The following is a 16746-nucleotide window of genomic DNA, read 5'->3' on the forward strand; positions in this document are numbered from 1 at the left end:
TTATCTTAACAAAACAAGCAATATTGTCATGTTTTCCTGGTGTCAAGTGACATTTCATCATCCAGATATATTTGGGAAGTGTTCGTGCAGGGCATTTTGAACTTCTTACAGTTTGATTTTCTTTGTCCTTGTATTTATATTTTGGAGTATTCTTGGATATACTTCTCTTTCCTCTTCAAATTAATTTTTTTCCTTCATACAAAGTAATTATTTTAGAAATGTTGTCTTTGTATACTTTTGCATCATTTTTTGGAAAACAAAAGTCAGTATAAGTGGCCGGGCATAATCATTTTAATACATGGGGATGAGAGATGTGTATGTTCTTACGTTGATTAGATAGCGTATGTAACATTTTGGTGGTGTAATTCTAAACAATTACATAGTTCATTATATGCTGATGAAATAATTGGAGACAGATATGTTTTGTGTAAAAGAAACTATTCTTGATAAGAATAAGGAAAATGCCAATATTGGTGCTTTTAAAAAACTGTAAATTTATATAATTTCTGGTTTCTCGCCAGTGTATCTTATTTCTTATCCCTTTCCTAGTATTATATCTTAATATCAGTTTAGTAGTTAGCCTTTGAAGAGAAGCTAAGAACAAGTTCCTTTCTTGGATTTATGTGCTGCTGCTCTGCATTCAGTATATGCACATGCAGTGTGAAAATACAGTGCAAGCTAAATAGGAAACTTGGTGGTTTGCTTTAGAGAAATAATTGCAAGCAAACAGAAGGACAGATATAGCCAGATGGCCATGTTCTGGAATAATTTTTTTATAATCATGTACTTAACTTGTTCCTACCCGCAGCAGAAGTGAATTTGAGGGGACTATTACTTTTGGAAGGGCTTGGATTACTTATAATACACTTCTGTCTGTAATATATTATAAAGTCGTATGAGGTAAACCTAGTTCCCTCGAAACAAAACTAGAGAGACAGGAGTCATTAGTTCAAATTTGAACAATTGTTGCCTTCAATTAATCACTTCAAATAGTTCTTTTCCACGCATAAATAGTAAGGTATATATTATCCTAGCTTTTAGACGTGCATGACAAACTAATGTTTGAACAGTGCTCTTGGAATATTTAAATGCTTTTCAATTTTAAAATTATGTGTCTGTCTGTCTTCAAATAGCAGTTACATGCTAATTAAAAGTATTGATGAACAGATTGAAATCAGAATTTGCAAGCGGCTTTTAGTTACTTGAAATTTCTACTGTCAGGATTTGAATCACTTTAATCTTAGTTAACTATTTTCCTAGTGAACAAAGTGTATAGTAGTTTAAAAAATAAGAAGAAACAAAATCTACTACTAAAAATTAGTAGAAAGTAATGCAGAAAGAAAATGTACTTTAGGTTTTGGTTTTAACAAATTATATTTTTGAGAATTGAATAGAAAAAACTTAAATGGATAAGTGAAGTAGTATTTCTTCACAATGGTATAAAAAGGCATCTGTGGTAAACTAACAGATATAATCACAGTTGCATTTTATTTATTATGCAAAATGAAGATGTGTGTAGGCGTGCAATTTTAACTATGATTTCGAAGGTAGAATATTAGTAGGACAATACTGATGAGTATGCAGAGCATGAAAACTGTAGGAAGAACAATCTCTGTCACCATTTCCATGTGAGTAATCAGGGAATCTAAAATTTGAGAAATGAGTAATACGTAAGAAGTTTAATCTTCTGGAGTATGGTAATTGTGAACTTAGAGTTTCCATAGATAAAGGATGTTTTTGAACGTTTATGGCAAAAATTCTTCTGTTAAATGTTGACATTGGCGTAAATAGCAAACAAAACAAAGAAAATTCTGTAGGTCTGCAAAAGCTGGAGCAAATCCATGACAGTTCCCTCTCCCCCCGCACCCCCCCCTTTTTTTTTTTATTTTATTTTTTTGAAGATATGTCAGTGCTCGAAGGGCTACAGAAACTGTGCTTACTATGAATTGGCTTCAGTTCATTAGCAGTATTCTACTGTTCCTTTGATTTTTCTTCCTTCCACCCCAAGGGAAGGGTAGAAAAGAAAATTGTCAAAGAGAAATCCTTGGGAAGCACTTCAGACTTTTTATGATTGTCTTGTAGCTCTTTGAAAAACTAAATGAGTTTTATTTTGTAGAATTTTACTCCACAGATAAGCCTCAAACAGTTCAGTAAACACAATTAATTTACTTAGAACATGTAACTCGGCAGTTGAGGCCAAGTAGGATAAAATTAGGATGACTTGACGTTTTTCTACCATGTGGAATTTATCTCATCCTTCTCATGAGGCTTTATAATACTTCATCTTTCTTAAAAGTTTCAGAAAACCATTGTGGTAGACTATTCTTCTAGTTCAGGAATTAATGAAAAGTCCTGAATTACACTGGGGAGGTCTTAAGTGAGATGGATTAGCTTGGCACTGTGGAAACTGCAGGGAAAGTCTGCTGTATTAAGTATTCTTGAGCAGCTGCTCTAAGTCGTGCTGGTATTAGCTTTGTTACCAGGAGTATGAAAGAGCAGAAATGTGGCTTAACACTACCTTAGGCTAGTACTTAATCCATTTTTTTTTATAGTTCTATTTTATGTAGCAGTCAAACATTTAGAGATTTTGTTATCTGCATGGTTGTTTTGATTTGTCTGGGTTTGTTTTCTGTTTGGAAGAGCTTTTAGCACTTTCATTATTTTAAGGACAATGCTGCCATCCCTAGTCTTAATCTTAAATAGTGACTCTTCGAGTTTGTGGATTCCATTAACATCCAAAGTTGATCTGTTTAGGTACAGCGATTTTAGTTGGAGAGAGTAAATAAAGAAATTTTGGTTAGAGGCTTGTTGTACTTGAAAACTGTTGTATTTTCAGGGAGAAAATACCTTTTAGGACCTGCTAATTTAGTATTCCAGAGAAATTTTAAATCTGAAAGTTACATAATATGCTTTTATAAAACAGAAGACACATCATTACCTGTAGCAAGGAGTTGGTGTGCGATAGAGCAAGTGTCCATGGCCTTCCGATACCAATTTTCCACCTGAGAAGGTTGACATAGCAGTTCTATTAAACTCTAACATTCTGTCTCGTTCAAAGCAGCTTCTTCTCTGTCCTTGAACATTTATCCACTACAATTGCTGCAAAACTATTTTATTCCATTAACACATGATTTTCTGAAAGTTTCTCTGTATCTTTGTGATTTTTATTGCAATATATGTCTAATAGTTAATTGTTTAATAGAATTTTTCAAAGCACGTAATATATTCCATATAATTTTCCAGTAAGGTAGCACGTATGTGTAACTTTCTGCCTAGAAATCTGGCAGAGCACTGGTAACTTATGTTTCAAAATTTTTGATCGCATCTCTTAAGTCCAGTTAGAGTTCATGAAATGCTTTAGAAACAGTGATTGAGGCTGTTTCCACTTTCTCTGTCTCTTCTCGGCCTGTGCATTTAACACATCCCTAATTCACAGAACCGAAGTGTCATTTCATGTACTGTATTCCTGCAAGTTGTTTCATGGAATTCAATGTGATATTTGCCCATATATCAAAGAAAAAAATTAGCAATTGACGTCACCTGTCTTGGATTTGGGAATCCATTTGCACTGATAATCTTTTTATAATATTCAACGGATGCCTTTGGGTATCGTGGTTTGTTCTTGTTTTCAAAATCAATGTGATAAAATCCAAATCTTTCAGAGAAGCCTTTGTTCCATTCAAATTTATCCAGCAGTGACCAGGCAGTATAGCCTTTGATATTAACACCATCCTTTAGAGCTGTAAACAGAACACAGATTATTCTGTTAAACTTGTTGCCTGTGTTCATCATCCTTAAAATATGGTTCTGTAGGTGTTTTCTTTTATACCAGAAAGAGATGGGAGTGGGGGGGAATGGCAAGTATAAAGTAATTTAGATTATTTGAAAATGTTATCTTTAGCTTAGAGGCACTAGAGCTCTGTAAGAACTGTAATAAGGTGCAATTTCTCCATTCTGATAGTGGAAACCAATGATCTATTACAGTATTAAATCTCATGTAGGTTACTCTGTTTATTAGCATCAGTATGTTTGGCTAGATTGTCATTCTTGTGAAAACTTATCAGTCTAGTTTGCCATCTTATTTGATCTGTGAATATTTCTCTATGATGTCAAATACAAGAGCAAAAAAATAACCAGAAGGTGAAAATGCTCAAAAAGCTTATGCACTGAAAAGATGTTTTTAAAATTACCTTTCAGTATTTCATTAATATATCCTTTCAGATACTCCATCCGCCATTCATCGCACAGTTGAGTATGCTGTGCCTTCTCAGAAACTCCATTCTCTGTCACATAAATGAGAGGGTTCCCATACTGTGTCTGCAAGCAAAGATATGTTTAGACAGTGTCATATAAACAAAGTCATCTTATTTTGACAGAACATGAGATTCTTAGTAAAATGCATTAAAAGCCATTTACTAGGCTTACTTACAGTTACCTGTAGTAAGAAGAATGTGTAACTAGGAATTTAAGTTAGCTATGGTTTTTATTTTAAAATTACTGAATTCTGTAGTTTTCTGAAGTGAAATTAGGGTGGGGTTTTTTGGCAAAGAAACTTCCCAGTATGACAAGACATAAATATAGGTAAAGCTGTTGAAAATCTAAAATGCTCCTGCAGCTTCTGTCTGTAACCAGGCGTTATTGCTTTCTTTTAAAGATTTACTCTGTAATCACCTTAATGAAATTGAGTAATCTTCTGAATCCCCAAGGCACAGAATATAACCATTTAGATCCTGTAGCTGGCCATTTTGGGTCCACCAGTTCAGCCAAATCACGGTCAGTGTGGTAACTGGACACTTGTAGAAAGGGAAAGCTCTTCTGTAGAACATAACGAGTTGTAAAATGACCTATTCCCAGGAAATCCGATGTGCCTTTAATATAGGTTTTCTCTTGCACTGAGAAAGTTGGTAATCTTGATGTCCCCAGGCCCTGCTGGGCACTCTTCCTACCTATCAAAATAATTATAGGAAACATACTTCTGAGGAGCACAGAAATTTGTTTTCTTTACCTCACCAGCAATAAATACGTTTTTCCTGAGCTTAGTGTTAGTGTAGAGGGTCTGTTTAGTTTGATTGCTTTTTTTAAGATTAAATAATCTTTTGTCCTTTTGGTTTGGAGAAGTTGGGTGCAATACATGGAGAAGACAGTGAATTAAAGTGTGTTTTTTTCCAAAGAGCATGGTAAATGTCAACAGAATGATTGGAAATATAACATGACAAGAACACAGGCGCTTTGCTGCTGGGTACATTGCCTGTCTTCTTCATTCTGTGAAACAAAGATAGTGGAGCCCTGTAGAAAGGCAAGCTTTACAGATGAGAAACTGCTGGTTCCTTGTCCTTAGGTGAAAAATCCAGAAAAATATTTACCAACTCTCTCCCTGGCTTGGTTAGGCCACTAAAAACTGTGACTGAAAAGTGAGGTAGTTGCTTGCTTTGAAGTGTGGAGCGCTGAAATGTGCAACATTTGGGCTCAACAGCAGCCTTGCTTTTCAGTTCTAGTGTGTTCCCCGGACTGGTCAGGAGATGTGGCTGGCCCATGGGCTGCTTAGCCTTGTCTCACCGATGTCCTCATACCTGACTAAATGACACATTGGTCAAGGGGTATTCTGTTGTGATATGCTGTGTGTAATTTATTCAAGTTCTAGTCGGTTACTGGGGCTTACCTACATAATTCTTCATAACTTCTGGATAGTCTCCTCTGTAAATTGGATTTGCAAACCATCCCAAATGAAACTGTATGTATCTTTCAGCAGCGTCTCTATCTGTTTGGCTATGTGGATCAACAGGTTCACCCCAACCACTAGTTAGGGAAATTCCAACCATACCTTAAAACACAAAGTGATAATTCTGCAGTTTATGCATAATCTTTAAGCCCTTAATAGAAGCATAATCACAGAATGAATCCTTATTACCTTGCTGCTCACTACGCCATGTGTTATTGTAAGAGTGCCATACCTTTGCGTGAGTCTGTAAGTTAAAAGAAAAAATAAATCATATGCACATTTTACTCTGTTATGCCATGGTCAGCATAGAAAGCTAGTGAAAATCAAGAGCAGTTTTTACCCTAAGGTGTTCCTGAAAATATCACGTAATTTCTTTTATGTATATTGTGAAAAACTTATTTCATATAAGATGTCAAAAAAGCATTAAAGCAAGATTCCCTTCCTAAATTCCAGGAGGTCTCCATGAAGATAACACACAGCATTCAGTATAGTGTCCTGTCCAATGTCTCCAGTCTTTGGGTGTCTTTGCCTAATTTATTCGGGCAAATGAAAGTTTATTTTTATGAGAGCTAGCTTTACTGAAGTCACACAGAAAATTCAAGTCCTTTCAGCAGGTCAGTATTTTACTCCTTGTTTCTAGAGTAACCCAGATATTTTCTTATTCAACCAGTTTGAAACATACTGTAAAAGACACTTAAGTTGTAAAGAAAAATCTTAAGTTGTTGCAACAGTGTCACATCAACTACCTTGAATATGCATGGGGGGCTTAAAGTCAGGTGGTAATTTCGATGTGCTATTTGGAAATTGCATCATTGCAAAACTGTATTTCCATTTAAAGAATCAAAATAACTATCAGTCTGCTAAAAATTCTTAATTTACACATACTTTAAAGCACAATTTTAGTTTTACTTTAATTATATGGTGTGCTGCTTTGTATGCTCCACATCCACCGAGCTTCAGTCCTGGTGCATGTTCTCCTGTTTCATAACCCTTTTCAGCAACTGCCTACAAATACACAGAGTCGTTATTCTCAGAACAGCAGAGGTAGTGAATTTGCTGTCATCCTATGGGCTTAGGTCCTGTGCTCTTCTGCACAGTCTGTCTGCGTCTCAATCTCTCTGTCCTCTCCAATCCCCTTTTTCCTTTCCCTCCCCTTGGTTTGCATCTACTACCCCACTGCTTGGTTGATAATATGCTGTGGCTTGTTGGCGACTAGTTAGTGGGCTGACTTGCCAGTTTGCTGTTCCCTGATGAAATGCACAAAGGGCAAGTTATAACTGCGGCTCTGATTTCTGTGCCTCTCTCCTCTCCAGCTACTGATTTTTCAACATTTCACTGGAATTTCATTGATTAAAACTCCGTCCATGTGCAGAATCTGGCCACTGAGACTTTTTGGGCACAAAGACTAATGGAATAAGTCTCTCCCTTCCCCGTTCCCTTTCCAATTTTTAACTTGCTTTTCTGTAGTGTCACTTTCACAGAATATTGGGAACAGGACTGTGTAATGGGAGCGATTGGAAGGAAAGCATTGATGACTTACCCAAGGATTACTAAAAGTAATCCAATGTTTCACGCGATCGCCAAACTTCTCAAAACACAGATTTGCGTAATCATTAAAATAATTTACCATGCTTATATTTTGCCAGCCACCATACTTGTCTTGGAGAACCTTCATAAATAAGAATTTCAAGAATCAATAATGTTATTTAAAAAATAACATTTCTTATTAACAAAGACTGTTATTTATATTTCAGTAGCTCAGAAGATTTTTTTCAAAACTTCAATGTATATGAACTACAGTATATATAAAATGCAAATGGATAAAAAATAAGTGCATTTAAAAGCATACAGACATCTTTAAACATTTTTCTAAAGTACGCATAGTCCTTAAACTTAGAAATAAACTTCCTTTCCTATCAGAAGCATTTGTATTAGAGATTTCACTAATTTAAATGTTGTCCAACCTGTGGAAGATCCCAGTGGTAGAGGCTCACGATAGGGATAATATTGTTTTCCAGAAGACTATTAATTATATCATTGTAGAACTGTATTCCTTTTTCATTCAGTTGCTCTGCTGATGAAATGCATAGACAAGAGGTTACCTAGGTTTTTCAAATAACTGGAAGAACAGAAATCTGAAAATTTTAGCCAAGGAATTTTACATTACAGTGATGGTTGTGCTGTAATGGATGTGTGATAGTTAAACTTTGGTCTGCAGACAAAGAGAAATCTATTTAAAAGTAACATTGAACAGCTATGGTATACTCATGAGTAAAATTACTTGCCTACTAATACCGGTAAGAATATGGTGAAATTGTTATGCTTACTTTTGATGCCAGTGGGCATAATCCGAGGCCATGAAATAGAGAATAGGTAGTGATTAACTTTCAGCTCCTTCAGTAACTGAATATCATCCTGTGAAAAGAAAATCCAATTAACATATCTGAAGTCTGAGCAGAATAAGGATTCCATCAGTTATTTTTTGCATTTGTGTTGAGATGATGGCTTTTTCTACCTGTATTCTTCCTTTTTCTTGTATGTTTCTTCTTGACTCCAAAGAAGTCCTGTAATATTTGTGTTAACAACTATGGAAGCTGAACATTTTCACCATCAAATAGAGGACAGAAAAATGTGTTGAGGTGTTCTGCAACACAATTACGTAAGAATTTGTGATGTGTATGTTTTAAAAATAATACAAACCTTTAAATCTTGGCCTCAAACATTTCAGCTTAGGCACAAAAACATGATTATGCAGGCTATTGTTTACTGTCTCATACTGGAGTTAGCACAAACAAAAATATTCGGTGCAAATACATGTTCTTTTTCGAAGTAATAGTATATCTTCAATATTAAATTAAATTAGAAATTGATGGTATGAGCCAATGCAAAGAGAATTATGATGATGAAAGCAAACAGAGGAGTGTTTTTATATAAAAAGGATCATGTAACCGAACACACACAAGCAAATTTTAGAAAGTATCTCAAAATACAAGCCCACAGTAGCAAGTAAATGTTGAAATGCTATCATTTATGTCTGAATCCTCTCTGAAAAACAGCCCCTGTGATCATTGTGTCAATCTCTTTTGATGCAACAGCCCAGTGAGCGTCAGAGTTCCAGCCTCTCTGTGGGTTTTTATTAAGCTGTTCTTTCAAGCTTTTACTTGTTTGAGAGAGATCAAATGAAATCTCCCATTTTAGGATAGTAAGGCATAATTAGTTTCTTTCTTCTTGGTTCTTGCTGAGACCTCTGGTTCTCCCTGGGATTTCATTATGTGCAAAACCCTCAGTGGAATATGACTTTTATCAAGTTAGTTGAAATTCCAATTATGTAATATTGGCTTATCACAGTCATTTGGATTCCTCTTGCTGTGTATCTCTTTCCTCCAGGACAGTAATTCTGAAATTGTTTTTTACAGTTTTAATCTTTGAAACATATTGCTAATAGAGCTTTATTGATTATTTATTTGTTATCCATTCAGAAAAATGGAAAACATTCAGACCGAATTTTAAAGCCCCTAATGGTCTTACTATTCTTTAGTATTTAGTCTATTACATAGAAACCCTTTCAAGCTGCTCGAACACACACACACAAATGTTAATTTTATTCAAAGCTCAGATGTGTTCATTGTTGTTCTAACTAAGCATTTGAACTTCCCACAAAATTTAGAATATTTCTTTGGACACAATAATCTGGAAAAACTGAGACATATTTGGGAAGTACTGTGGTATTATTGATTCTATAGGATTATTAGGAAAAAAATTTTACTAAACTAATTGAAAATATCATCCCTTGGCTTCCTAACTTAAATGAGCCTATAGAGCAACTGAAGTATTTCACCTTTGCTGTTATTTCAAAATGGGAAATCAGTATCATGAAATCATGAAAACGAATGTTTCTAGAGGGATAGTTCCTCTTTAACAATACCTTAACTTTGTAGTAGCTATCACATGCTGAATCTCCTGTTTCGTTTCTAAATGTTTTCCCTTTCTTGTGAGTAAAAGCATCCCAGATACTTGGTCCTTTCCCATCCTTGTCCCAAGCCCCTTCAGTCTGGTATGCAGAACTTCCAACACCCCATAAAAAACCTAAAAGTAAAAATAAGTGAGTTACGATTTAAAGTTTCCTGCATTCGTACTAAATTTTCATATGAGAAAGTAATTGATAACACCTTTACAGCTGCATAGCTTGGTGTGAAATGAGCATGATTGAATACCTACTGAACAAGAGGCCAATGTTTTCTATGTCAGACTGTATCGGTGTGTATAAAGAGACTGTCTGAAAATGTGGTCTAGGCTAAAGGTATCCTTTTCTGAGGCACTGAAAAAAAAGTCTAATTCTTTCATATATTAAACCTTGTTACTATAATTTTGCAGTGAGGAGGCATGGACAGTGTGGCAGAAGTGTCTCACTGTAAGAAAAAAATAAGGTTCTGACATAATTTCTGCTTGCTAGTTTTTCTGGGGTTTTTAACATTTAAAAGTTTAGCTGTTATGTAAAATATATAGAAAGATTCTGGATTACTTCCCTAGTATTATACAAAAGGACACAATTAATACATTTCATAAGCCACTTAACTTGAGCATGAAAACAAATCAGTGCCTGTATCTTTTTAGTTTTGATTTTGGTTGAATGAAATGTGTGAGTATAAACATATGTTGAAGAAAGGACAGGGTTTCATAAAGCAGTACTGAAGGGTGAATTAGATAGTACTAAACAGCTTGAAACAAACCCAATGTGATGAACAAACTCATGTTCATTCTTAAGTTAGCTGCATCTGCATAACAAAGGATATTTTTAGTTTATAGTTCTTCAGTAGTGGTAGATAATATATGAAAAAGGAGAAGAGTTCTCAGCTGTGATTTTTGTTATACCATGCATCTTAATCACAGACAGGAAAGGGAGATCTGGATTTGAAGTATTAATCTATTAGCATTTATTCTTGAGATTACTGTTTTAAGTGACTATATGAAATGCAGGGTTATGCGAATCCCTGTATTTCCAGAGCTAGGTGCAGAAGGTGATATTAAGTGTGTATTCTGCAAGAGTCTGAATCTGTTTCTGTCATTTCAGTGAAAGAACAAGGAAAACCTTTTGGTAGCTTGCTTGTGCACACACACACACAGGTCTAGAGCATTATAAAACCCGCCATCAAGTGTAGTTCAAAAGTACCAGCTGGAAAAGTGCCATAATAGAAAGAGCCTGGATTATTCTTTGTCCACTGGAAATCCTCAGCTGAATTCAGCTGTATTATCGGCACAAGCATACACCATATTCTCAAAATGTAAGTCTTCATCGCTGTTAATTTCATCACTGCAAACTGTTCTCTGTAAGTTCCCACCTGATAAAATAGAAGAGCATTGTCAAGTATTGCGGCTCTACAAAGTAGGCTTAGGGTGATCAAAAGGGAAAAGCTTATTTTTTACACTGAATAGGTACAATTTTCATTGAAGGCTAAAAGCAGTGCTTGCGCAAAGTGGAAGATGCAGGTAAGCTTCTGGCAGGGTGATGAAAATGGATGAAATGCATGCTTACAACTATTAGATGTGCTACCTGCATATTTTCCATAATGTTACTTATCTTTACTATATTCTAAACGTCTCTTTGTTGGTAGCTGTTTTGTTCTGGATTTCAGACTGTCCCACCAGTGTCAATAACTACAACCCTGCAAACAGTGGTTGTGAGTGGGAGCAAGAAATAAAAGTGCATATGCTGCTAGCATTTTGTCACCTAAATGTGTAATGGAAACAAACCTTGTGGAAGTTGAAAAAGAAAATTAGTACTTGCAGTTGTTGCAGTTTTCATAATTGCAACTTTTATCTTGATGATATCCCTTTTATCCAGTTACAGCATCAATTTAAGATTTTAACTGCTGAATCAGGTTGAACTCTTGGTGGGATGACCAATTGCAACCATTTAAAATAAAGTTTCAGAAGGGCTTTGTAGAACGGCACTATTTTCCCAAAGGATGTATTTTACATTCCTGAGCCTCTGTTGGTGAATTTGAAGATGGGGTTAAGGGTGAGGAGAAGTAGAACAAATAACATTAAAAATAATCATATTTTGCACTGGAGCATTGTAAGAAAGAAAAAATAGATCCAAAGCTTTTAAAAGGAAACTGGCATTACAGGATTGCACATGTACTCTAAGCCAGTGAGACACAGCATTTCATAGTCTTAGGGATCCCAAGAGCAGGTAAATGAAGGTCTGAAAACACCACATCCGTGCCTGCCTCTATGAAACCAGCCTTGCTGCAGTCTTTGTGCAACATGCAAGAAGGGAACTGCTTTGTACACAGCATCTCTTCTCATCAGCTCCTCTTGCACAGCCCTGGGGCAAATGACAGAATGAGGGTGGAAAAACCACCTTCGGAATGAGGTGACCCATGGGTGAGCCTGCTGTGTGCTTCTTCACCTTTTCTGTTAGGAGATGTCAGTAAAGGGAGAGACTGGCTAAACAGAACTAAGCAGCAATTTATTTCTGACTTGCTTTTTACCATGACTTTGTAGCATCTGTCTCCTGCACATAAAAAGTTAGGATCTGTGCCAAAGCCTGATGGGAATCTTTGCCCTGACTTCCCTGGACTGTAGGTCAAGCCTCTTGTGATCTGTGATACCAGATCCAACCAGGCTGTGTAATACCTGTGTGGCTTGCAGGTTGGTTCATGATCAAAATGAAAAAACAAGTTTGGCTAAAACAAAAAGGCAAAGGAATCACTTTTCAGAGCATGTAATAAATGTATGACCTCACAGACCTCTCGTTTTTCTGCGCTTGTTAAAGAGCTTTCCATATCTCCTAATTAACACAGGAACTGCACAGCTGGTTTGGGAAAATGTATCTACTTCAACATCAAAAGCCTTTAGCCTTGGATTAAAAGAATCTTTACCTCTATTTCTAATGTGAACATTTAGATTGCAAGGGGCGAGGGGGAAGAGAGCAGACTACAACCATTTAAAAGATCCACAGGGTCTAAATAAGTTTGTATTTTGAATATAGAAGGTTGCAAATACATGTGATTTTAATTTAGGCACTGCCAGTCATATCTAGCTCTTCAGCATAGTCAATAAATCAGTTTATTTTTAGAGTTGCCCTTTGTATTCTTGTTAGCAATAACTGACAGTCATATGAAAAGAAGCAAGGAGCACAGAAAAATTTTTTGCGAGGTGTATCGTTGGTTTCTATAGCAGAGGCATTAACCCTATGGGCATAGGAGGACTATGCTTTTGCAGGGGTGTTGGTATTTCTGTTCCAAAGTTCGAGCATAGCTTTAATAACATTTTAGGGTGTTTATTATCATTTTAGACATTTGTAACTATCTGATTTTTATTTTGGGTAACTCACTTGGAGCTAGGAATAACAGTTGAATCAAAATCAGTATTTTTTTTTCTCTTTAGCTTGATAACTGTATTAGAAATAGTTTCAGTACTTCAAGAATTGCTCAAACACAAGAAACAAGTTTTTAAGCAAACAATTTTATACCTGTATTGAAGAACAGTATTATTTTATGCACCATTCTCTGTGGAATATTCTATCAATTACTTTTCAAATTAATACATACTTTTTGGAACTCTTTATTGCTCCATTTTTCTGGCACATACCTTTACAAATACAGTAGAAGACACAGCTATTCAAATAGTGCAAAAAGGTTCATCAAGTTTAGGCTGTAAGGCTGGTACTGTAAAGCAATCTTTTGACTCTCTTGTTCTCTAGCAGCTGTGTTACCTTCTACCCTGGTTATAGATTTATTTTCATTTTCCCCAATTTCTGACTTACCTGGTGTTCTTTGCAATGGATGTGTCCCAAATGCGAGATTCCTCTGAACTGCCAGAAATTTACTAGGGCGTTCAGAATAAATTTACTTTCACAGAATAATTGCGCAGAATTAATCCAACTGTCACAAAAACTCGGAGAAACATCTAGTTGAAAACAGCATTTTGTTCACTTACAGCCAAAACAAAAAAGAACAATCCTTTTGTATTCACAGCAAATGCTGCAGGAAAAGGTTTAGCTTAACCGTACGAATCTTTTAGCAATGAGGTATTTTCCTTTGTAAGCAAAATTAGCTTTGCGAAAGATCTATACGTTCATACATAATTGCACTTGCTCTTGATTTGGGTATTTGTAGACCTTTTTCTCTCAGTGCAGTTATCCGTATCCTAGATGGTATTTGGCAGGGAGATCTCTGGGAGATTTTGTGAGGCCAAGCGTTTTGTTATTACATGGCATAATTTTGAATCAGATATTTAGGATGCAGTCTTGAAAAATAACATGCTTTTTCTTTTCTCTTGTTTCTGGAAGAATTCCTTATGGTGATGTCTTTGTGGAAAAAATAACTCGCCCAGTCCTGGAGGTCAGCTGTTCAGCTTGAGCTACAGCTGCTCATTCTTTAGTTCTGCGAGTTAGCATGCAGTCCCCCCTCAAAGACAGCGTGCATTGAAAAGACTATCAAATGAGCACACCCATTCTAGGGCTTGCTGGGCTGAAAACGTGGTTTCAGGCATTGCAGCTCACCTGATGACGGACAAAAAGGCTTTCTCTGCCGAGAGGCGGGGGCGAGCCTCCCAAGGGCAGCAGTGAAGGTGGCTGCTCCTGTGTGGGAGGCCTGCAGTGGGAGAGAGGTGCTGCAGGGGGAGGCTGTGGACAACACCGATACAAAAAGATGTGTGAACCTTCCGCCTATCCACCCTAAGGAAGGGGGTCTGTAAGCAAAGGGAGTCTTGCAGGGAAGCAGGAGAAGCACTAGCTCTGTTGGCTCTAGGTAGTTGAGTCATTTTCTCCCCACTGCAGTGCATTCGTGTAGCTGCCTGACACTTGGGCATTCTGTGAGTGGCGTGACTTGTGACTGTAGAACCTGCTATCCTATGCCTTTGAAGCTATACTGTTTGTAAGCGAATTCCCATTTATTTATTTAGCTACTCATTTTTTTCTTTTTTTTTTTTCCCCCTCCTTTTTTAATTTGGGGTTTTTTTTGAGCAGTACTGGTGCCCTCTCGTGGTCAATTTCATGAAAAAGCATTAACATTAAAAAGGTTGCCTGGTAGTGTAAAATAAGTAACAACATATTACCTCTGATCTCGGAAGTGAAAAAGTGCTTTGAAACTACAGAGGGAATATCATCAGGAGCTCTTTGGTCATCCATGCCGGTCTCTTGGTATGCTTGCTTGACTTCCTGCTTATCAGAATGGACCATTTTCAAGCACAGAGGAGGTGATCCTTGAAAATCAACCAGCTCATGTGCCTTGTGATTGATGATACACATAACGGCAGTATTGTATACATAGGTCAGCCTACTACAGAGGAGTTTGGTGTTCAAGGCACGTTTTTAAGTACTTGCTATACATTTGGCATGCTTTATCTCCTGCAGAAGTGAGTGGGGCAGTGTATAGAGTCACTGCAGTACTGTATGATGCTAGAGTTGTGAGGGCTGAGGGTGCGTGCACATTAGTCTGTCCTTGTTAAATCACAATTGCACCCAAACAACATACCAAAACCAAAGGCTTTGGTGTGCCAAGAGAGAGACTATGACTATTCAGAGAGCTGACAGTGGAAGCAGACAAAGACAGATCACCCCTCTTTACAGAGGAGAAGCTGAGGCCTGGGTAGATTGGACAGAAATCACACAGGGAGTTTGTATCAAGCTAGGAACGAACTCGGATCTCTTGGCTTTCTGCCCAGTGCCATACATACAAGCTGGTCTGCTGCTTTAGGGACTAGCTCATGCATCACTAAAGTTATTTGGTGAATTGTACTGACTTCAGTGGTCAGAAGGAGCAAGCCCTTGGTCTCCATGAAAACATGATTCTTTCAGGCTGCATTTAACATGGGCTGCTAGAAGCATGATACTGTTCCACTCTAAGTTGTGCTTACATGCGTTTTCTTCTCTGAACACAATCTTTTCCGTGATGCTGTTTCCCGGTTTCCTGCATAAAAGCCCAAATTTACAAAAATTAAAAAAAAAAAAATATCATGAGATATTTACATTGCTACAGCTTGGTCATTTTTTCCTCCCGTTTCATCTTGGAAAAGTTTTATTAGCAGCAGTTTTTAAAATATGCCAGAAACACATCAAGGCTATAAAATCTTTTATTTTGTTTTATTGGTAAAAAGAATGTTAAAAAAATGTACTCAGTGGCGTCCATCCAAAATTGCCCAGCGACTGCAGTAAAATAACCTGGAAAGTAGATTATGTAACTGGTTTACTACAGTGGGCTGTGAAATCAGGGGAAACTTGGGATTGACTCTCAGTTTATGGTTTATCTGCTGTTCATTTGTCTACAGCCTGGAGTGGATCTTCATCCATAAATGATGTAGATATTTACATATTGTCTTGCTGAGGAATACTATGTGAGCATACCACAAAAAGTTTGGCAGAAAACCCACTATCTTAAGTGAATTGATACTTATCCTCCCACTTCATTTTCCATCTGTGCTACACTTCTTGTTGCAAAACTTATCTCCAGATAGACAAGCAGAGATGGCGTCACCCCTAATAACAGATACCATAAAACTGGAATTTATTTGATTTTTTGCTTTTAGCTCTTATGTTTTGCCTAGGCTGATGAAAAAGTTGAAGCTGTCTTTCCTAATTCCCTGGCAGCTGTTCAGACAACTAGACCAAATCCTCCTCCTACAATTATAACCTATCCCCCCAGTTTCCTGATTCTTCATTCTTCCAAGTTGCACTCCCTTTCCAACCTTGAATAGGCCTTTTCTGTCTCAGAGAGAAAAATCCTTTCTTATTATACAGTGACCAGAACACGTAATTTTTCCAGTGTGTGGTCTACTGCAGCTACCCTGAGATATTGGAGATTTTTCAAAATCAAAACAAAACCCACTTACAATTGTTCTTGGAACAAGAACACTTGTATAACTGTACTTGTATTTTTCTGTGTTATAAAATTACTTTTGTTGCATTATGTTAGCTTTTTTTGGAAACCTTTTGTCTCACACTCAACTGTACTAATGGCCTGGACTTGTTTTCAGAGAAAAATAGAAAATTGGAAGTAACTGGAATGAGGGTGCCTTGCTTT

General features: G+C 36.7%; 1 protein-coding gene across 1 annotated transcript; it reads right to left on the reverse strand.

Moving 5' to 3' along the window:
- Window positions 1-78: 78 nt before the first annotated feature.
- Window positions 79-14975, reverse strand: LCTL (lactase like; the record flags this gene model as incomplete). Its single annotated transcript, XM_080396361.1, has 13 exons — window positions 79-1677; window positions 2939-3002; window positions 3513-3740; window positions 4191-4317; window positions 4672-4946; window positions 5660-5821; window positions 5909-5963; window positions 6629-6724; window positions 7260-7388; window positions 7684-7821; window positions 8009-8134; window positions 9645-9817; window positions 14783-14975. 13 exons carry the CDS (start codon window positions 14973-14975, stop codon window positions 1530-1532), a joined length of 1914 nt encoding a protein of 637 aa, XP_080252487.1. The 3' UTR covers window positions 79-1529.
- Window positions 14976-16746: the final 1771 nt, after the last annotated feature.

This window comes from Falco punctatus (genome assembly GCF_963210335.1).
Source record: "Falco punctatus genome assembly, chromosome: 7".
Classification (NCBI taxonomy): domain Eukaryota; kingdom Metazoa; phylum Chordata; class Aves; order Falconiformes; family Falconidae; genus Falco; species Falco punctatus.